At 44.8% G+C, this 23192-nt stretch overlaps 1 protein-coding gene and 1 pseudogene across 2 annotated transcripts; both read left to right on the forward strand.

Moving 5' to 3' along the window:
* The first annotated feature begins 563 nt into the window (after nucleotides 1–563).
* LOC100955878 (protein O-GlcNAcase-like) lies at nucleotides 564–3317 on the forward strand. 2 transcript variants are annotated; one of them, XM_012807588.1, is made up of 2 exons: nucleotides 564–1610; nucleotides 1767–3317. In XM_012807588.1, the coding sequence occupies exons 1-2, from the start codon at nucleotides 564–566 to the stop codon at nucleotides 3315–3317; spliced, it is 2598 nt and encodes an 865-aa protein (XP_012663042.1). The 2 variants fall into 2 exon arrangements, with proteins under 2 accessions (XP_012663042.1, XP_003793785.1); XM_003793737.2 differs by having other exon boundaries at nucleotides 564–3317.
* A 7077-nt stretch (nucleotides 3318–10394) lies between these two features.
* Nucleotides 10395–11772, forward strand: LOC111726589 (annotated as a pseudogene).
* The last annotated feature ends 11420 nt before the right edge of the window (nucleotides 11773–23192 follow it).

Raw genomic sequence — 23192 nt, forward strand, 5'->3', positions numbered from 1 at the left:
CACTGCCTTTATTACCCTTTGTTCTAGTTCCCCCTACCGAATGTAGTTTAATAGGCTGGCCCCAAAGAAGGCGGGGGAGCAGGACAGAAAGGACCAGTCTGAGCCAGTCGGCAACGCAGGCGCACTGCACTGCACTGCGGCCAACAGGAAGTGGGCCGTAGAGGCAGCGGCAGAGTCGAGTCCAGCCAACTTCGAGCGAGAGGAAAACCCGGAAGAGCTGAAACAATCCAGACGGTAACCAAGGCCGAGAACAAGAACAGGAGGTTTGGCCATCAGCTACCAAGGAATGAGAGGTTATACCTTCGCTCTCTGCTTGGGTTTCTGGCTCCCCAGTTTAGGCTGAAATAGTAGCGGACAAAAGGCGGTGCAGCCCACCCGCTCATCTCTCACGCGGGTATTCGGGTCCCTGTGGTGAGGGCAGGGAAGACAAGAGGAGGAGGGGAAGGAGCAAGGACCGTGTGCGAGCTTGTTGCCCAGGCCCTTACCAGGGCTTCAGGGCCTGCAGCCTAATGGACAGAGGCCGAGGAGGACCCTCAGTGGTGGCGGTGGCAGGGGGCAGGAGAATGGTGCATAAGGAGAGCCAGGCGGGGCCAGAGGAGCAGGAGAACAAGCTCAGCTCCAACCCTGCTGCCTCCGCTGGGGCATTGTTGGCACCGCCAGTGGCTCCAGCACCATCAGTGGCTCTGGCACCTGGAGAAGACAATTCAGCCATGGTTGGGGGAGCGGCAGTGGCCGGGGCAGCGGGATTGGCTCCAAGGTTTCTGTGTGGTGTGGTAGAAGGATTTTATGGAAGACCTTGGGTTATGGAACAGAGAAAAGAACTGTTTAGAAGGCTCCAGAAATGGGAATTAAATGCATACTTGTATGCCCCAAAAGATGACTATAAACATAGGATGTTTTGGCGAGAGATGTATTCAGTGGAGGAAGCAGAGCAACTTACGGCTCTCATCTCTGCTGCACGAGAATGTAAGATAGAGTTCATCTATGCTATCTCACCTGGACTGGATATCACCTTTTCTAACCCCAAGGAAGTATATACATTGAAACGTAAGCTAGACCAGGTTTGTCAATTTGGGTGCAGGTCATTTGCTTTGCTTTTTGATGATATTGAACATAATATGTGTGCAGCAGACCAAGAGGTATTCGGTTCTTTTGCTCATGCCCAGGTCCACATCACAAATGAAATTTATCAGTACCTAGAAGAGCCAGAAACTTTCCTCTTCTGTCCCACAGAATACTGTGGCACTTTCTGTTATCCAAATGTGTTTGAGTCTCCTTATTTAAGGACTGTGGGTGAAAAGCTTCTACCTGGAATTGAGGTGCTTTGGACAGGTCCCAAAGTTATTTCTAAAGAAATTCCAGTAGAGTCCATTGAAGAGGTTTCTAAGATTATTAAGAGAGCTCCAGTAATCTGGGATAACATTCATGCTGATGACTACGATCACAAGAGACTATTTCTGGGCCCATACAAAGGAAGATCCACAGAACTCATCCCACGATTAAAAGGAGTCCTTACTAATCCAAATTGTGAATTTGAAGCCAACTATGTTGCTATCCACACCCTTGCCACTTGGTACAAATCAAACATGAATGGATTGAGAAAAGATACAGTGATGGAAAGTGAAGACAGTACTATGTCAATCCAGATGAAGTTAGAAAATGAAGGCAGTAATGAAGATATTGAAACTGACGTGCTTTATAGTCCACAGATGGCTCTAAAACTAGCTTTAACAGAATGGTTGCAGGAGTTTGGTGTACCTCCTCAGTATAACAGTAGCCAAATTGCACAAAGTGAAGCAAGTGATGAGACTCTCCAAGTTGCAGCACCCTCTTTAAATGTCACACCGGTAGAAACAACAGTTTACCAGGATCCCATTATGAGCCAGGGAGCAGCCTTGAGTGGTGAACCTACAGCTTTGACCAAGGAAGAAGGCAAGAAACAACTTGATGAAGAGCCCATGGACATGGCAGTGGAAGGACAGGAAGCAACACACCACAAGATTGATGATCAAATATTGACTGACACTATGGAAGCTAAAATGGCAGAGGAATGGAAACCAATGGACACTGATAAAGAGAGCGTAGCTGAATCAAAATCTTCAGAGACTTCTATGCAGGAAGACAGCATTAGTGATACTGCCCCTATGCAAATTGATGAGCAGACAGACAAGCAACAGTTTGTGCCAGGTCCAAACGAAAAGCCATGTTACACCATAGAACCAGTGACTTTGGAGGATTTGCAGTTACTTGCTGATCTGTTCTACCTTCCTTATGAGCATGGACCGAAAGGAGCACAAATGTTACGGGAATTCTGGTGGCTTAGAGCAAATAGCAGTGTTGTCAGTATCAATTACAAAGGAAAAGATTCTGAAAAAATTGAAGAATGGCGGTCACGAGCAGCCAAGTTTGAAGAGATGTGTGGACTAGTGATGAGAATGTTCACTCGGTTCTCCAATTGTGCCAACAAGATGATCATTTATGACATGTACTCCTATGTTTGGGATATCAAGAGTACAGTGTCTGTAGTGAAGTCTTTTGTACAATGGCTAGGGTGTCGTAGTCATTCTTCAGCCCAGTTCTTAATTCAAGACCAAGAACCCTGGTCCTTGACAGGTGGTCTAGCAGGCGAGTTCCAGCATTTGCTGCCAATTGATGGGGCAAACGATCTCTTCTTTCAGCCACCCCCACAGATCCCTACCTCCAAAGTTTATACCATCAGACCATATTTTCCTAAAGATGAGGCTTCTGTGTACAAGATTTGCAGAGAAATGTATGATGGTGGAGTGGGTTTACCTTTTGAAAGTCAGCCTGACCTTATTGGAGACAAGTTAGTAGGAGGGCTACTTACTCTGAGCCTGGATTACTGCTTTGTCCTAGAAGATGAAGATGACATATGTGGTTATGCCCTGGGCACTGTAGATGTGACACCCTTTATTAAGAAATGCAAAAATTCCTGGATTCCCTTCATGCAACAAAAGTATGCGAAGCCAAATGGTGACAAAGACCTCTCTGAGGCTGAGAAAATAATGTTGAGTTTCTATGAAGAACAAGAAATGCTGCCAGAAACTTTCCTTGCCAACTTCCCTTCTCTGATAAAGATGGATATTCACAGAAAAGTAACTGACCCAAGTGTGGCTAAAAGCATGATGGCCTGCCTCCTGTCTTCACTGAAGGCTAATGGCTCCTGGGGAGCTTTCTGTGAAGTGAAACCAGATGATAAAAGAATTCTGGAATTTTATAGCAAGTTAGGCTATTTTGAAATTGCAAAAATGGAAGGATTTCCAAAGAATGTGGTTATACTTGGTCGGAGCCTGTAACATCTGTTAGTACTATGAACTGTATAGGTCTCTTTAACTCCACCTGTGGGTGGTGGTTGACGTCTTCTTACAGTTTAGTCTTAGGAGTAGCAACAATCAACTAATTGAATTGGAAACAAAGACTGTAAAACTCACCCATCACACTTTCAGACTACTCACTGTTTGGAAGAAGACAGTATTGCTTTAAATCTCGTGTGAAACAAAGATGTGGGCCCCCTTTTGGGGTCTGGTGTTAGGTGCCGAGACCTCTTACAGGGACTTACGTAAGGAGAGGGTCTTCAATAAATGTAGTCAGCACTATTTTCTGCATTCAGCGTGGTTGCATTTCTTACCTAAGAGTGATCAGTATCACTTTTGTCATCCTTGATTTATTGAATTAAATGTCTCTCAGTCTTTGGGGACATGGCAGAGACTAGAAAGATCTAATGGGTTTCAGAGGCTTAAGGGTGGGGAGATTCCAAGTGGGATGATTGTGGCATTAGTGGAAGCTAAATAAATGAGTTCATTTTGGGAAAGTTTTTCTGCTTTTTGTAAAGCCATGGCCAGTTGTCTTCTGTAGTGACTATTGGTACAGGCGTGGTGTGTTTTGTAGGGACAAATGTGCAGTTGTTTGTGGCAAAAGCCTAAAGTTGACAAACTTGTAAATATCTTTGTATACAAATTTCTTTGTATATAAAGTTTCTTTGTAACTTGACTATCCTTTATGTTTACTGTTTTGTAATATATTTTCTTCATGAAAACGAAAGTGTTTTGGATGGCACTTTGACGTAAATGAGTAAAGAATGGATTTCTTTTGTCTTTTTTTTTTTTAAGTTTTATTATTTTTAAAGTGTTTTCCATTTAGGCCTAGGCCAGGACCATTTTGGGTACAAGAGCCTAGTTTAGGACTCAATCTATTGCAAACTGCAGTCCCTTCTGGAAATTAACCTCAGTAGCCTGGCCAGCATGTGAAATGTTGGTTTTGACAACTGTTAAGGGACTGATTGGTCCCAATTAGCCCTTAGGCCAATTGTCCATTAATCTCAAGACTGGTTACTAATGTGTTTCCACAAAAACAAGACACTGTCTTATATTTTTTTTTTCTCAAGAAGACACTAGGGCTTATTTCCAGGGGATGTCTTCCTCTCCATGCCAAAATGCATGGCGTGGCTATGTGGCTATGCTGCATAGCCACACCCATCACTAGGTCTTATTATCGGGGTAGGGCTTATATTTAACAAATGCATAGAAATCCTGCTAGGGCTTATTTTTTGGGTAGGTCTTATTTTCGGGGAAACACAGTACTGGTTTTCTTAAATCAGAGTCTTTAAGTCTTGCATGTTTGTATCTAGTTTTTAAAAGAAAGAATGAACACATTTATAACCAATGATTTATGGCTACCCTTTTGTGTATTAAGGGAAAAAACAAACAAAAAAAAGATTTAAAGTATAGGCTGAACAGAAGGAAACTGAGAAGGAGTGGCCAGAAAGATAATAAGAAAACCTGAAGGATAGTGCAGTGGCTCACGCCTGTAATCCTAGTACTCTGGGAGGCCAAGGTGGTAGATTGCTTAAGCTCAGGAGTTCCAGATATCTGAGCAAGAGTGAGACCCTGTCTCTAAAAAAATATCCGAGTGTTGTAGTGGGTGCCTATGGTGCCAGGTACTTGGGACGCTGAGGCAAGAGAATTGCTGAGCCCAAGAGTTTAAGGTTGCTGTGAGCTATGACACCATGGCACTCTACTTAGTGCAACTGAGTGAGACTCTGTCTCAAAAAAAAAAAAAAAAAGAAAAAGAAAAAACCTAGAGAGGTGTGTATCTCTAAGCCATAGGCAGAGAATGTTTTAACACAAAGAGAATGCCAAGAGAGCAAAGAAGAAATTAGGGGAAGGGAGTCCACAGGATTTAACAAGAAAAATTGGTGGCATTGGCTGGAGCTGTTTTGTGGTATTGATACAGGGTCCCCTCCATTCAAGGCTGGACAGGGGACTCCAGTTTTCCTAGGCTTACACAAGTTCATGAAGGGAGCACCCTGACCTTTTGCCCTGAGCTAGAGGGACTGCATTCGTTCCTGTGTCTATAACACTCATTAATGATGAAAACGTGTTTCTATTTGCCAAGTCCTGGCCAAGTGTAATTCTCAAGACCTAAGACCCCTAGATAAAGAGCCCACGTAGAGACTCCCCAGTTAGTTCTTTCCCCTTGCTGGAAGCTCTCTAATGCCTTATACTTTTTCTGTATTCCTTTCTAATAAAATCCTATTTTAGCGCTGATCTATGGTCAATGGGTTCATTCCTTGAATCCCTGAGACCAAAGACCTACTGAAGACTGAAATTATGGTAACATATTTGGGGGCATCATCCAGGATTGAAGATGTGGTAAGCAATGGGAACACTTCCCTCTATCCTATTTTTCTCTATAATCATGATAATGGAGACTAATAATGTGGATGTTGTTTGCCCCTAAAAGTGCATAGTGTGGCTGCCCACCTCAAGTCACAGGCAAGAGGCTGTTGGGGAACAAACATTCTAATTCCCCTTGTCTCCAAAAGAAAGGTATGAAAGGGAAGTTAGAAGGCTTCTGAGCCTATTCTGTATTCTCTCCTTTTCTCTGGTTGAGAGGCGACAAAACAGAAGTAGTATGCAGAGGTCCTGGGGTCCCCAGCAATGATTCTGACCCCGGGGCACTGGAGGGCCTTCTGAAAAAAAGGTGCTCTCCCAGCTGTCTGCTCTTGTCTTCCATGGTCCCAGACTTCTTCTGTTAACCCCCTATCTCTATAACCCCCTGCTGCTTTCTCTCTCTTTGCAGTTTGCATACATTGTTTAAACATTTGTAGTGGATTGCTTTATATATTAGTTAAGTTTGTATTGGTTCATTCTGGTATTTTTCAGATGTTATAAGTATGCTTAGGATGTTGTAGATGTGTTGTGAGGTCTTTTTTATTGCCTTTCATTGCAAAATTAAATTCCATTGGCTTTTTGTATATTTGAGAAAAAAAGCTGAACCATGTTAACAAAGGCCAAGAAGTAAGCTCCAAGCAAAGGGCAAAATGACTCCCCTACATGGCTTCCCCCGTTGACCAAGAGCCTATGAAAAGAAGCCCAGGACAATTCCCTGAGGCAAGAATTTACCTAATCTCTAGGCTACAGTTCAATCTCTTAAAAAAAAAAAAAAAGGAAAGAAAGAAAACCTTTAAAAATGAAGAAAGGCAGTGGTGCCTGTGGTTCAAAAGGGTGGGACGCTGGCCCCATATGCCGGAGGTGGTGAGTTCAAACCCAGCCCTGGCCAAAAAAAAAAAAAGAAGAAAGGCAAGGAAAATGACCCCAGCTATTTGATTTTTTCTGGTCTATTAGCGTAAATGGAAGGGTTCAAAGTCATTCTGGGTTTCTCTAAGACAGAAAGTTCTAATTCTAATACAGAAAATTTTTTAAAGTGTCTCTCAACCCTGAGTTTAATTATTATTACTTTGCTAACATTTGGGGTTCATGTCCAATACTGATGGCAGTATGTCTCCGGAGGAAAGAGACAGATATCCCACGGGAAGGCAGGCAGTTCCACTTGAGGATCCCAAATAGGATCCTGAGAAACAAGTGACTGTGGCGTAAACATTTTCTACCATGTATCCTACAAGGTTTACATTGGTCCAAGAAAAAGCCTATGAACTATTCTAAGTTGTCTACTATTTACCAGGACCAAAATGAAAGTCTCTCAGCCTTTCTTGAGTGGCTTAGGGAGGCAATGAGAAGACACTCAGTTGACACCCGACTCTTTAGAGGGCCAACTTATTTTAAAAGATAAATTTATCACTCAGGCGGCCCCAGACATTCAAAGAAAACTCCAGAAATTGGCTCTAGGCCCAGATAGATTATAACTGAGAAGGGGAGGAGGAGGAGGAAAGAGAGAAGGGATAGAAAAAGAATGACAGCTCTAGTAATGGCATTCTGACAAATGAACACCATTCAGGGACAGAGGGAAGCCAGAGGAGCTAAGAACAAGTGCTTCCAGCTCGGCGCCTGTGGCTCAAGCAGCTAAGATGCCAGCCACATACACCTGAGTTGGCGGGTTCAAATGGAGCCCGGGCCTGCCAAACAACAATGACAGCTGCAACCAAAAGACAGCCAGGCATTGTGGCGGGTGCCTATAGTCCCAGCTACTTGAGAGGTGGAGGCAGGAGAATTGCTTGAGCCCAGGAGTTGGAGGTTGCTGTGAGCTGTGATGCCACAGCACTCTACCAAGGGCAACATAGTAATACTGTCTCAAAAAAAAAAAAAGTGTTTCCAATGTGGTCAGACTGGCTACTTCAGGAGAAATTGCCCCCAGGAGCACCACCGGGCAAGCCACCTGGCCCCTGTCCAGAATGCAAGGGTGACCATTGAAGGGTAGCCTGTCCCCAGAGGTGAAGGCCTCCTGGGACAGTGATCCCATCCGCACCCAAACTGGACTGAGGGTGCCAGGGGCAGATTCTCATGGCTCCAGCTTGTGTCATCACCCCTTAACAGCCCCAGGTCTGCTTCATAGTGGAGGACCAGGAGACAGAATTTCTTCTGGACACTGGAGCAACCTTTTCTGTACTCCTCGCTAACCCTGTCTTTTATCCCCCAAATCTGTAACTATACAGGGGGTGCCTGGAATGCCAGTTACCAAATTTTTCTCTCAGCCTTTAAGCTGTAATTGGGGTGACTGGCTGTTCTCTCATGCCTTCCTAATATGCCTGAAAAGTCCCGTTTGGGGAGGGACATGCTAACAAAAGTGGGAACAACCATTTATATGAATATGGGACAAGAACCTATACTCTGCCTTCCCTTATTAGAGACAGAAATTAACCCAGAAGTGTGGGCTACTGGGGGACAGATGGGAAGAGCAAAATATGCTCAACCAGTCCAAATTAAGTTAAAAAAAATCCCACCATCTATCCCAATCAAAAGCAATAGCCTCTAAAAGCAGATGCTAAGAATGGGCTAATACCCATAATACAGAATCTAGCTCCCCCAGGTATACAAAAACTAGGTAACTACCCAGGTGAAGATTGGCAAATAAATTTTACTCATTTCCCTAAGGTATATGGTGTACAATATTTACTGGTATTTGCAGATACTTTTACTAATTAGGTTGAAGCATTCCCTTGCAGGACAGAAAAGGCCCAGAAAGTTTGTAAAGGCTTTAGTACATGAGACTAGTCCTAGATTTGGACTCCCTCAAAGTTTGCAAAGTGATAATGGGCCTGCCTTTAAAGTAGCCTTTACACAGGGAATATTAAAGCCCTAAGGATAAAATATCACCTACACCGTTCTTGGAGGCCCCAGTCCTCTGGGAAGGTAGAAAAAAATGAATGATAAAATCAAAGGACAGTTACTAAAACTAACTCAAGAGACTCATCTCCCTTGGGCTAAATTATTTTCCATTGTTCTCCTTAGAACAGCTTGAGGCTCTGTCTCAAAGAAAACCAACTCATCTCTCCAATTCACCTTCCCTAACCCCAACTTGGGAAGGTCTCTTTCCTGTTATCTTGTCATCTTTTACAGCTGTTAAAATTAATGGGAATAGATTCCTGGATACATCATTCATGAGTAAAATTCTGGAACCCACCACCTCCTACAGAAGCAGAGCATGAAGAGAATCAACCACAGTCCACCTACACTTGTGAGCCTAAAGAAAATTTGAAGTTATTATTTAGAAGCCAACAAGGAAAGTGTAAATGTAGTTTTCTTTTGACATCTTTGACTTTATTATTCTCAACCTAACACAAATAGCACTGTAATTAACCCCTTCCCCTTACTGTTCCACTCTTGCCTTTTAAATACACTAACCAGATTTGTGTCTTCCAGAGATGATGTCATCAGGCCACAAACACTGAAGATGGTTCCAGTCCAAGACCTGATTCTATTACAGACCCCTGGATCACCCTCCCTCCAGAGAAACCCTAACTGTCCCTTTCTATCTTCGCCTGGTCCAGCAGGAAGCAGATTGAGTTGTCACCCTTTTCCCCTAAGAGCAGTTAGAGTTTCTACTTGGAAAGGGAAGAGTGATACAGGGTTTCCCTCCTCCATTAAAGTCTGAACAAGGGACCCAAGTTTTCCTAGACTTGGGCAAGTTCATGAAGGGAACACCCTGAGCTGGAGGGACTGCATTCATTCCTGTGTCGATAACACTCATTAAGGATGAAAACGTGTTTCTATTTGCCAAGTCCTGGCCAAATGTAATTCTCAAGACCTAATACCTCTAGATCAGTGGTTCTCAACCTTCCTAATGCTGCGGCCCTTTAATACAGTTCCTGCAGGTCAACCCACAGGTTGAGAACTGCTGCCCTAGATAAAGAGCCCACATAGAGACTCCTCAGTTAGTTCTTTCCCCCTGCCAGAAGCTCTGATGCCTTTTACTTCTGTATTCCTTTCTAATAAAATCCTGTCTTACCGCTGATCTGTCGTCTGTGGGTTCATTCCTTGAATCCCCAAGACCAAGGACCTACTGAAGAGTAAAATTCCAGTAACAGTATGGCCAGGACAGAAATGAGATTGAGTTGGGTTGAGGAGTCTAGTAGGTAGGAAATAAAAAGAGCAAGTATGGACAATCTTTTTTTTTTTTTTTTTGAGACACAGCCTCAAGCTGTCACCCTGGGTAGACAGCTGTGGCATCACAGTTCATAGTAACCTCCAACTCCTGGGCTCAAGCGATTCTCCTGCCTCTGCCTCCCTAGTAGCTGGGACTACAGGTGCCTGCTGCCACAATGCCCGGCTATTTTTTGTTTGTAGCCGTCATTGTCTGGCAGGCCGAGCCGGATTCGAACCCACCAGCTCAGGTGGATATGGCTGGCACCTTAGCCGCTTAAGCCACAGGCACCGAGCCTAGACAATCTTTTTTAATAGTTTAGCTTTGGGCCAGGCTGGGTAACTCACACCTGTAATTCTAGCACTATGAGAGGCTAAGGTGGGTAGACTGCCTGAGCTCAGGAGTTTGATAGCAGTCTGAGCAAGAGCAAGACCCCATCTGTACTCAAAATAGAAAAACTGCAGTGGCTAAAAGGCGGAAGTGGAAGCAGGAGCCTGGGGGGGGGGGGAGCGGAGGTATTCCAAGACAGTCCCAAGTAACACTGCCTCCCCATAAGTGCCTCTTTGCATAGCACCAGCCCCACCCCATACTCTCTGGTACCTCTACAGCTGGATAGGCAATGGCTGTCAGGGAGGCACATTACAACCCAACAGGCCAGCTGCTGGGAACAAGATCTATCAGTTTTAGCTGATCCCGCTGGGGAAGTCTGCAATGGGTAAGTCCAGCCTTACCTTCTGCTTTACAGAACTGGTGTTAAATTTCACAAGTACCAGAAGAGCACTATTGAGGTGGCCTTTGGGTGACACAACGGTTAAGTTTGATATCTGGGACACAGCTGGATAAGAGCAGTAACACAGCCTAGCCTCCACTGGTCTATGACATCACCAATACATTTTCATAGGCCAAGAACTGGGTGAAGGAGTTACAGAGGCAGGACAGTCCCAACATTGTCATTGCACTCGCAGATAACTAGGCAGACCTGGAATCCCAGGAAGCACAAGCCCACGCAGAAGACAACAACTGTTCATGGAGACATAGGCAAAGACTGCAATGAGGCTCGGCACCTGTAGCTCAAGTGGGTAAGGCGCCAGCCACTACACCAGAGCTGGCAGGTTCGAATCCAGCCCGGGCCTGCCAAACAATGACAACTACAACCAAAAAATAGCCGGTGTTGTGGTGGGCGCCTGTAGACCCAGCTACTTGGGAGGCTGAGGCAAGAGAATCGCTTAAGCCCAAGAGTTTGAGGTTGCTGTGAGCTGTGACGCTACAGCACTCTATCCAAGGTGATAGCTTAAGGTGCTGTCTCTTAAAAAAAAAAAAAAGACTGCAATGAACGTGAAGGGGAGTCTCAGGGAAACTTGCTCTTTCCCCCTAGGTTGGTTCGCTGAAAAGATCAACTCACAGTTATGGCAGATTAATAAGAGAAAGGTTTATTTTCAAATACCATGTGCATGGAAGCACAAGAATGATTTCCCAAAGTTTCAGTGATAGTGGCTTTTAAAGATGCCTTTAGAAGGGAGGAGGGAGAGAAACTGGAAAGTATACTTGCAGCAAGTGGTTGCTAAGGGGGGATGGGTAGATGGAGAGAAACAGATTGATCAGCAAATTAACCTGAGAGACGGGTATTGTGCTTCAAATTACCTTAGGGCCAAGTCTATTAGCGTGTGATATGGACTCTAGCCGCCTTTAAGATTTCAGGTAGATAGAAGAAAGTCTAAAGAGTTTCCTGATTCAAAATAATCTTTATACCAAGGAATCATATTTTGGGGTGAAATTTTCTTAGCTCCTTCAAATGTAAATGAAATTTTCATGGCTAGGAAGTTTCCTGAGAACGAGCCCCAGAATGCAGCTGGCCTCCAGGCTGAAACTAAGGTGTGGACCTCTGGCAGAATAAATAACCCAGCCAGCTGGAGCCAGCACTGCAGCAATTGAACTCCCCCCAGCATCACCCCCTCCCCTCCAGCCTCTCCCCCTCCACTTGAGCCAATAACCAACCAGAATCCACTCTAACCAACAGCACTTAACTCTCAGGCCACCACTAGGGGGACAGAGGGAGGGGGGTCCACCATGATTTCTCCGTATAATTTTGATTATAGTTATTCTATGTGCAGCTTTCTGTTCAAATACTAATGCAATTTTAAGTCTTAAGTCACTTTTTTAATATATGTAATCTTCTGCTCTTCTCCTTTCGTCCTCCTTCTACTGCTCCCCCATTTTCCTTTTGCTGGTAGTAGCCATATGCTCCTATTCCCCCACACACACACCCTTGTATATGGGGGCAGGGGATGGAGCAATTACCCTTCCTTTTCCTCTTGCTGAATAGCAGACTCAGCATATTCAGCAAGAGCACTGGCATCCTCACCCAGTTTGGAGTGGGCTTGGTTTGGGGCAGTGGGGCAGGTCTTGTGCCTAGGGAAGGGATAGGCAACTCTCCTCTCAGCTACCAGCATCAGGCTGCTGCCCCCTCCCTTGACCCCCAGCTGGGAGAGAAGCCACAGCATTTCCACAGTACTATTGTGGTAGCCACAAACTTGTTGCTCACAATCCCTCCACCACTGGTCACCCTGACCCCTAGCTCTGAACCCTGTTCTGACCAAATCACGATGGTAAGTATTGGGGGGGAGGGGATGGAAACAATTTTTTCTGTATCGTATTCTTCAACATGTAACCAATTAGTATCTTGTCAGTATAGTCAGCCATCAATCGACCTAAAAATAAATAAATAAATAATGAAGAAAAATAGAAAAAACTAGCCAGGTGTTGTGGCAAGTGCCTGTAGTCTGAGCTACTTGGTAAGCTGAGGCAGGAGGATTGCTTGAACCAGGAGTTTGAGGTTGCTGTGAGCTATGATGCCACAGCACTCTATCCAGGGACAACAGAGACTCTGTCTCAAAAAAAAAAAAAAAGTTTATGTCCTGAATTATGGTCACACCAGTGGTGTGATTTTTTTCCTGGAATACTCAGCTGTCTAGATGTAAGCAGAAAACAGAAAGTTTGATTCATTGAAGAATAGAATTCTGGCACATGGATTTGCTAGAAGGGCAATGCAACCAGCATGATGGGCCACAGAATGTAAGCTGGATGGAAGGAGGATAGAATGAAGCTAATATTATGTAGGAGAAATTAGTGAATCAAGTGAGGAGAGGTCACTGGGGTTAACCAGCAGCTGTGGTGGCAGTAAGAGGGGTTCTGGAGATGCTAGGTGTGCCAGGACTGGACAGGGAGAGCAGTGGGAGTAGCTACTTCTTCCTAGAGAGACCAAGCTGGACTTGAAGGCCAACGACCAGCAGCTGCCCCCACCATTCTCCACATCCAGCCCCAGCACACCTAACAAGGACATTGAGGATGTTGTTGTGAAAATGGGCTATGTCAACAGAAGATGCCAGAGGTTATAAAATTCTAAGTGATAGATCCAGAACAAGGCTATAGAGTGAATGTCTAGAGGGGAGTGTAGGCAAAGGTCATGGAAGAAGAGAAGATGCACAACTTAAAAGGCGGGTGATTCAGTTGTCTACATGGGTGGTGAAATTCATGGGATGATGGCAAGAGTGGGGTGGACAGGAAACAATGGGCAGTCATTGACTGAAGGGGAGTGCCCAGGAAGGTGGAGGATAACAAAGATGAGATGTAGAGAATGGCTGGCCTAGTAGTGCTGTGGGAGTCTCAAAAGCCCAGAGGGTAGGGAATGGTCTGAAAAAAAGAATGAAGAGCCAGCTGGAGGCCTGCCCCACCTCCCACCCTGACACCTTGCTAGTAGAAAGTGACACCTTGCTTAAGTACCTCCACTTAAGAGAACCACAGGGCCTGGCCCTGTGACTCACACCTATAATCCCAGCAGTCTGGGAGGCTGAGGTGGGTAGACAGCTTGAGCTCACAAATTTGAGGAACAGCCTGATAAAGTGCGAGACCCCGTCTCTAAAAAATACCTGGGCGTTGTGAAAGGCGCTTGTGGTCCCAGCTACTTGGGAGGCTGAGGCAAGGGGATTGCTTGAGCCCAAGAGTTTGAGGCTGCTGTGAGTTGTGACACCACGGCAACCCTACCGGGACAAGAAAGTGAGACTGTCTCCAAAAAAAAAAAAAGAGAGAACCACAAGGGCCAGGGGTTTCAGTTAGAGCTGGGAGAGGAATTAGTGAGGACATAGAAGTTTTACTGTGGGAGATGAGTCACAGGTGACCCCACAGAAAGGGTATAATACTATGTGGAGAGGAGTAGAAATATAATACTGTGTGGAGACAAGTAGAAAGGTAACAGTAAGGATTCACATATCACTGCATATAGGAAAACTGAGGTATGAGGCATGGATGGTTTGGCTGGCTACAAAATTTTCAACAGAATTGACTCCAGCTTTTTTCTGGGGAGAGGAGCCAGGAAGAAGTATTAGGGCTGGCCCTCCAGGCATCTAGACACCCTGCAGATGAGCTGTAAAGTTCCTTGTGAATAGTACTGAGATGGAAGCACAGTGTAATTGCTACTATTCACCACCCTCCCCCCGTTTTTTTTTGAGCCAGAGTCTCACTATGTTGCCCTGGGTAGAGTACTGTTTTGTGGTGTCACAGCTCACAGCAACCTCTAACTCTTGGGCTTAAGCGATTCTCTTCCCTCATCCTCCCAAGTAACTGGGACTACAGGCACCTGCCACAATGCCCAGCTATTTTTTTGGTATAGTTATTATTGTTTGGCAGGCCCAGGCCAGGTTTGAACCCACCAGCTCTAGTGCATGTGGCCAGCGCCCTAGCCACTGAGCAACAGGCACTGAGCCAATCTTTTCCCTACTTCTTCTCTTTTCTTCTTTTTTTTTTTTTTTTTGAGACAGAGCCTCAAGCTGTCCCCCTGGGTAGAGTGCCGTGGCATCACAGCTCACAGCAACCTCCAACTCCTGGGCTCAAGCGAGACTCCTGCCTCTGCCTCCCAAGTAGCTGGGACGACAGGCACCCGCCACAATGCCTGGCTATTTTTTTGGTTGCAGCCGTCATTGTTGTTTGGCGGGCCCAGGCTGGACTTGAACCCGCCACCTTAGGTGTATGTGGCTGGCACCTTAGCCACTTGAGCCACAGGCACCAAGCCCCCTTTTCTTTTCTTTTTTTTTTGAGACGGAGTCTCACTCTGTCACCCTGGGTAGAGTGCCCTGGTATCATCATAGCTCACAGCAACCTCAAACTCTTGGGCTTGAACAATACTTTTGCCTCAGTCTCTGGAGTAGCTGAGACTACAGCCACCCACCACAACACCCCGCTACTTTTTCTATTTTTAATAGAGACAATCCTGCTGTTGCTCAGGCTGGTCTCAAACTCCTGAGCTCAGGTGATCCACTCACCTCAGCCTTCCAGTGTGCTAGTATTACAGGTGTGAGCCACCATGCCAGGCCCACTATTGACCATTTTTGACCTACAAAAATGACAATGTTATGTGGTTCAACCTAAGAGTATCTGCATACTAAAAGAACTTTTTTTTTTAGCAGTGGCCTGGGAATAATAGGCTACCTTGCTTTTTTCTTTTTTTAGAACAGAGTCTTACTTTGTTGCCCTTTGGTAGAGTGCTGTATCATCATAGCTCACAGCAACCTCCAGCTTATGGGCTTAGGGGATTCTATTGTCTCACCTTCCCGAGTAGCTGGGACTACAGGCGCCCCCCACAATGCTTGGCTATTTTTTTGTTGCAGTTTGTCCGGGGCCAGGTTTGAACCCATCACTCTTGGTATATGGGGCCAGCACCCTACTCACTGAGGCATAGGTGCCACCCCCTACTACGCTTTTCTAGTTTAGGACATTGGTATACAGAGCCCCAGCTGGAGATGGTACTTCTGGTATCTTAAGTTACCACAGCAGGGAGTACTCCTCTCTAACGTGGCACCATGTTCTGGTGTTCAGGGTGATTAACAGCAGGAGTGCATAAGAAGTGATGATGCCCACAAGGACAGACACTAAGCTGTTTCTTGATGACTGGAGCCAAGAAGCAAGAGACCAAAACAATAGGGGTGTGTGGGATTTGAGGACTGAATAGGAGGAATGAAAACAGAAGATGACAGGAGGCCACAGAGAATGAGATCAAAAGGAAAGCAAAGAAAACTACAAAGGTGAACATTCAGAAAGTGCCTCCTATCAGATACAGCATCTTCTTTTCCATAGGAAAGGAAGTGCCACTTCACTCAAAACCAATTACGGTGGCAAGAGAGGGAAGGCATAGCACACAATAAAGAAAGAAAAATGACTGTAAAGCACTTTGCAAAAATAAAAAGTTATATAAAGTCCCAATAATAATAAATCACCTTGGGCGGTGCCTGTGGTTCAGTGGGTAGATGCGCTGCCCCCATACACCAAGGGTGGCCAGTTCGAACCCGGCCCTGGGCCAGCTAAAACAGCAGTGACAACTGCAACAAAAATAGCCAGGCGTTGTGGTGGGCACCTATAGTTCCAACTACACAGGAGGCTGAGGCAAGAGAATCACCTAAGCCCAAGAGTTGGAGGTTGCTGTGACAGCACAGCACTCTATCAAGGATGACAAAATGAGACTCTGTCTCAAAAAAAAAAAAAAAAATTCATCATAATAATAAATCACCTTGCCTGAAGTAGGAAAACTTTAAAATAACCTGAAGCATCAAAATGTGGAGGAGAAACAGAAGGCATGTGCAGCCTTCCAGAAGGTTTGGATGCTTGCTTTCAATTCTTCCCCCTCAACGTTTCTAGCCAGGCTCCTTAACAGCAGACCTCAGTCAGGTTTTCAGATAAAAATTGGCCAAGCCCCTGTTTAAACCTGCCAACCCAACCCATTCTCATCCCTGGCTCCATCAGAAGAAGGCACAGCCTCTGGGGGAACCACTTCCCTGAATCTGGCATCTGTTTTGTAAAGGTTTTCTTTTCTTCCTTTTTTGTTATATAAAAAGAAGGCGATCGAAAAAAAAAAAAAAAATTCACTCCTGGAAAAAAAAAATGAAAAATAGGTCTTTCTGAATTCTCAGTCCTGGAGCTCTGTTCTTAATATATCTACTTTTCCATTGTTAAATAAACCCACATATTTAAGAGTGACACATTCTCTTAACTAATGGTTTGTCAGGCCCATGTGCCTGGCTAAAAATGAACCTTGATGGTTGTTGTTTCTATTTTTCTCTAAGAAATAATTTGATTATTATCCTGCTTCTCCCTATCACCACTCATAAGAAAATGGTTGTCTTTTCACAAAAACAATTTTTAAATGAGCCAAGTGCCGAAGCATGTACAACACAAAGATTTTTTTGTAGAACATCTGTGTAAGTCACACACATACTCAGTGCCCTGGGAAAATTAGCTTAAAATGTGGAGTAAATGCTCTTCTGAAGTAAAACTGTTTTCTGTTAAACCTCTTATGATACTGTGTACATCCCTACATCTCACTTTGTACAGACCTGAATATCCCCCCAGAAAACGGATAATTTAATAAAAGCGGGTGATATGAATCATCCAGGGACAATTTGAAATATTATCTGTAGATAATTCATTATGCACATATTTCTAGTGAGATCCTTAAATCAGCAGGGCTTCTTAATCAGAGACTTTCAAATTTTGTCTGTAATAACTGGAGACTTGACCCATAAATCAGCAAATAGGCCAGCAGGCTTACCACATGCTTCACATTTCTTCTTGGAAGAAAAAGACACTTAATTATCCTGAGGTCACAAAAGAAGGGAAAAATGGACATGAAAAGTTGTTGGGAGTTTTATGGCAAAGTATAACGAATTCCAGCATTTTCTTAAAGATGGGCTCATGAAAGGAAGACAATGAAAACGTTTGAATCAGGCATTTTATACAGACAAAAAAAGATGTTTTAAATATTTACAGGAACAATCTTATGGACCAACTCTAACTCCCATTTCCAGTTAAGATGATTGTCCCAAATTTGTCACCCTTGATAGAGTGCTGTCTCATCATAGCTCACAGCAACTTCAAACTCTTGGGCTCAGGTGATTGATTCTCTTGCCTCAGCCTGCCAAGTAGCTGGAACTACAGGCACCTGCCACAACGCACAGCTATCTTTAGAGATGAGGTCTCACTTTTGCTCAGGCTGGTCTCAAACCTGTGAGCTCAGGCAATCCACCCGTTCTGGCCTCCTAGAGTGCTAGGATTACAGGCATGAGCCACCTCACCCAGCCTGAACATCTTTTTTTGTGTTACCAGTTTTGCAAATGAAATTTCTAATGCGAAAGACGTGAGTAATGGGACTGATTATTATGATGAAAATAATGACTTGCATACTTGGAACATAGGACTTCTTATTTTAATCAATGTTAAGTAAATTTAATAAATAGATCAAGTTTTTCTTCTATTTCTAGCATCTTTTCTTCCCCTCACTGCGTGAGAACCTCTCAATTACTTCTTTACCCCTTTCCCACCTTCAGGTCTTATCCCTTTGCCTGCATGGTAACCAAGGAAGCCTGTATTGCTCTTATAGTACAAGGGGAAGCACAGTGTCATGGTGAGAAGAAGACCTGAGTTCAAACCTGCTGCCCTTTAGCACTGACTGTGTAATGGATACTGTCGGTATCCTGCCTGGACACCCTTTACCTGGCTGGTGCATGCATCTCCTCCCTGTTGTAAGTGTAGGCGGCAAACTACTCACAGCTGCACCCCTTTTCAGGAAATGCCCTCAGACAAATGGAAGCCCCTGCTCCAAAGAAATTAAGGCCTCTCCTTTCCCAAGGACAACCACTAGCCAATGACTAACTGACCCAGAGGTACAAAAGACCAACCATCTCAAAGGGGTAGGAGGCAATTCTGTGGTGCTATTTGTGTGCAGCACCCCAACACACACACACACCCCCACCCACTGAGGTCAGCTTGAAGTCAGCCTGTAGCCCACACTACATCCTTTCTTAACTTTCTTCCCCTGTCCTATCCTGCTCTCTTTCCCCATCTCTGGAAGACACTTGCCCACTTGAACAAAACTTTCCTCTTCAGGCTCTGCTTCTGGGGGGGAGCCTCAAGCCTAACATGCACTATGATCCTGCACACTGACTTTCCTTTAATTTTTTTTTTTTTTTTTTTGAGACAGAGTCTCACTCTGTGCCCTGGGTAGAGTGCCAAGGCTTCTTAGCTCACAGCAACCTCAAACTCCTGGGCTCAGCCATCTTCTTGCCTCAGCCTCCAGGATTGTTGGGACTACAGGCACCTGCCACCATATTTGGCTAGTTTTTTCTATTTTTAGTAGAGACAGGGTCTCGCTTTTGCTCAGGCTGGTCTCAAAGTCTTGAGCTCAGGGAATCCAATCCACCTGGGCCTCCCAGAGTGCCGGGATTACAGATGTGAGCCACTGCGCCCGGCCATCCTGGACACTCAATGTGTCTGGCAGCCATTCCTTCCTATGCAAAATAAGGATAATAATACACATCTAACAAGACTGTTGTAGAGGTTAAGTGAGAAAGCTTGAGAAAAGCCATTGATCAATCTACAGTTATTCCAATTTAAAGAATCAGCGTGACCTAATGTTGATGCGAGACAACGTGTATGTTCCTCTTCCCACTTTGTTGCCCTCCGTAGTACTCCTCCTTAACAAAAGAGCTTCTTCACTTGGCTTCTGGTTCTCCTCTTACTTCACTAGGTCACTGTTGCTGCCTCTTTTTCCTTTGCCCAGTCTAAATCCAGGCAGCAAATGCAGCTAGGGAAAAACATAGCCAGGCACGGTGGCTCACGCCTGTAATCCCAGCACTTGGGAGGCCAAGGTGGATGGATTGCCTGAGTTCACAGGTTCGAGACCAGCCTGAGCCAGAGCAAGACATGCCCCCCTCCCCCCACCTCTAAAAAATAGCTGGACGTTGTGGCAGGTGCCTGTAGTCATGGGAGGCTGAGGCAAGAGGATTACCTGAACCGAAGAGACTGAGGTTGCTGTGAGCTAAGACACCACAGCACTCTACCAAGGGTGAGCAAGTGAGATTCTGTCTCAAAAAAAAAAAAAAGAAAGAAAGAAACATAGGCTGCCTCTCTTCAGTTTCAAGCATATGCTGAAGTTCTTCATATACTCAGGACTTCCAGTTCTAAATTTCCAGCTCTGACCCAAGAGAACAGCAGACCTACATTGTCAAGTGTCTGCTTGACTAGATGGCCATGTGGCTATCTGGCAGACATCTCACACTCCATACAAGCAAAGTATTAATCTTCATTCTCCACATCCCAGTCTGCTTCCCCACCCTAGCCCATCCCCAACTCAGTAAACTGCATTGCCTTCCAAAGAGCCACTTAAGTCAAAGTCTAGGAATTACCCTTGATCCTATTTTTTCTTTCATCTCTTATATCCAATCCATAAGTAATCTCTGCCAACTCTTTCTTCAATCTCCGCTTCTCTCCAGCTTCACTATCACTGCCGTAATTCAAGTCACTATCACCCGTTACTTAAACAACTACACCCTGACAATGTTCTAAACTATCAAGATAATGTGTCTGACTTGCTTAAAAAAACCTTCAAACAGGCCAGCTACGGTGCTTCACACCTACAATCCTAGCACTCTGGGAGGCTGAGGCAGGTGGATTGGTAGAGCTCAAGAGTTTGAAAAGAGGAAGACCTTGTCTCTCCTAAAAATAGAAAAACTAGCTGGGCATTGTGGTGGGCACCGGTAGTCCCAGATACTTGGAAGGCTGAGGCAAGAGGATCTTTGAAGCTCAAGAAAGAGTTTGAGGTTGCTGTGAGCTATGATGCCATGGCACTTTACCCAGGGTCAAAGTGAGACTGTATCTCAAAATAAATAAATAAATAAGTAAAACTCCTTCAAACAGCTTTCCACTATTCTTAGAATGGGTTCCATTTCTCTCTTTCTCATTCTTTGTCTCCTACTCCCTCCTCTCCTACTCCCCTTCCCTTTCCCTTCTTCCTTTCTCTTTTCCTCCCTCAGTTCCACCTGATACACATACTCACACATACATACTGTATCCTGGACACATTGCCTTTTTTTTTTTTTGGTAGAGTGTGGTGGCATCACAGCTCACAGCAACCTCCAACTCTTGGGCTTAAGTGATTCTCTAGCCTCAGCCTCCCAAGTAGCTGGAACTATAGGCACATGCCACAATGCCCAACTATTTTTTTATAGGCAGGGTCTCATTCTGGCTGAGGCTGGTCCTAAACCTGTGAGCTCAGGCAATCCACCTGCCCCAGCCTCCCAGAGTGCTGAGATTACAGGTGTGAGCCACCACACTCAGCCTCTTTTTTATTTTTTAAAAGTGCCAAAATAGTTCTTGCCTCGGAGCTATTGCATTTGTCACATCTTCATCCAGGAATAGCCTTCCCCCAAATTTCACAACTACCTTCTTTTTGTCATTCACAGCTTATTCTGGTCTTCCCAATCTGAAACAGTCACCCAAGCATACTTTGTCACATTGTTTTATTTTAATTTTTTTTTTTAAGAGACACAGTCTCACTTTGTCACCCTAGGTAGAGTGCTGTGGCGTCACAGTTCACAGCAACCTCCAGCTCCAGGGCTCAGGAGATTCCCCTGCCTCCGCCTCCCAAGTAGCTGGGACTACAGGCACTTGCCACAGTGCCCGGCTATTTTGTTGTTGTTGCAGTTTGGCCGGGGCCGGGTTCGAACCCACCACCCTCGGTACATGGGGTCAGCACTGCACAGTTATCTCTCTCCCCTAACTCTGTAAGTTCCACTAGAGCAGGGATCTTTTCTTGTTCATGGCTATATCTCCCTCTAGAGCAGTGGTTCTCAACCTGTGGGTCACCACCCACAGGAACTGTATTAAAGGGTCGTGGCATTAGGAAGTTTGAGAATCACTGCTCTAGAGCCTAAAACAGTGTCTGATACACAGTGACTAATCACTAAATACAGATTTTAAATGACTAGACTAATGGATGAATGAACAGAGCACTGAACCAAAGCAGAGGCTCTAGCTCCGCTATACAACTAATTGTGGGATTCTGGACCAGTAAATTGACCCTTTCAAGAGCATTTTTGGATTGGGCTTGCTAGATTGGTGCTATTGTGATTTAAGTAACTGGGGTTTTAGCCTCCCAGAGTGCAGTGAGGCCTCCATCTTTTCCTGGGTCCTAGACTCACTCTATAGTCAACATGGTAAAAACGTAATCATGAAGTCAAGATGACCAACTGTCTGGGTAACCTAGACTGATGGTTACACAAACACCCAAGACTTTCACTACGAAAACTGGGATAGTCCTAGGTAAACTGGGATGTCCAGTCACCTTCTCATGGGGTGGTGGAACACCTTCAGCTCCAGGGCTTGGAGCATCATGGAGGAATCTCAGTAGGAAAGCACAGAGTGGCAAGAGGGGTTAGTTAGGCGCCTGACAGGGCATCATCCTAAATGGGAAGTTCCTGGGATGAAGCTTGATCTTGCTGAACTTTATTATTATATGTATGGTTATTATTAATTTCACTATTTAGGAAATGTTTTAACTTACAGAAATCAGCAAGAGGAATTTTTAAAATTCCATTATACTCTTTAACAATTTTTAATATTTTTGCCACATTTCCAAAAATTTTTTCAGGACCCTGTTTTTTTTCTTAACTCTTTATAATATTCCAATTCCATCCTCTTAAACTATTTTGTGCTCTGTACAAGAATACCACACACTGGGTAATTTATAATGAAGAGGAATTTATTTATAGGTGTGGTAGCTCATGCCTGTAATCCTAGCACTCTGAGGCAGGTGGATTGCCTGAGCTCAGGAGGTCGAGACCAGCCTGAACAAGAGTTAAACTCCATCTCTAAAAATAGCAGGGCACTGAGGCAGGAGCCTAAGGCAAGAGGATCACTTGAGCCTAAGAGTTTGAGGTTGATGAGAGTTATGACACCAGGGCACTCAACCCCAGGGTAACTGAGTGGAAAAAAAAAGAAATTTATTTTTCATAGTTCTGAAGACTGAGAACTCCAAGATCGAGGGCTGACATCTAGAGATGTCATCCCATGTTGCAAGGCAGAAGGGAGAAAGAGGATATAGGGTGGGGGGAAAGAAAGAGACTGAACTTCTCCTTTTATCAGAAACCCACTCCTGTGATAATGGCATCAATTCATGTATCAATACAGAACCTTCATGGCCTAAACACCTCTTACAGGTCCTATCTGTTAAAGCTGTTGCATTGGGGATCAAATTTCCAACACATAAACCTTGGGTGACACATTCAAACCACAGCATTCAGTGTGTATATCTTAAGAAAAAGGGTCTCTTGGCACAGCACCCCATAGCTCAATGGCTAGGGTGCCAGCCATATACACCAGGGCTGGCAGGTTTGAAACCAGCCTGGGCCTCCTGAACAACAATGACAACTACAACAAAAAAATAGCGAGGTGTTGTGGCAGGTGCCTATAGTCCCAGTTACTTGGGAGGCTAAGGCAAGAGAATCACTTAAGCCCAAGAGTTTGAGGTTGCT

The sequence above is a fragment of the Otolemur garnettii genome, unplaced genomic scaffold (genome assembly GCF_000181295.1).
Source record: "Otolemur garnettii isolate 467f Iridium unplaced genomic scaffold, OtoGar3 scaffold00072, whole genome shotgun sequence".
Taxonomy (NCBI): Eukaryota; Metazoa; Chordata; class Mammalia; order Primates; family Galagidae; genus Otolemur; species Otolemur garnettii.

What these genes read in the sequence shown, in the direction of transcription:
- LOC100955878 (XM_003793737.2), top strand. Translation starts at nt 564, where the DNA reads ATGGTGCATAAGGAGAGCCAGGCGGGGCCAGAGGAGCAGGAGAACAAG.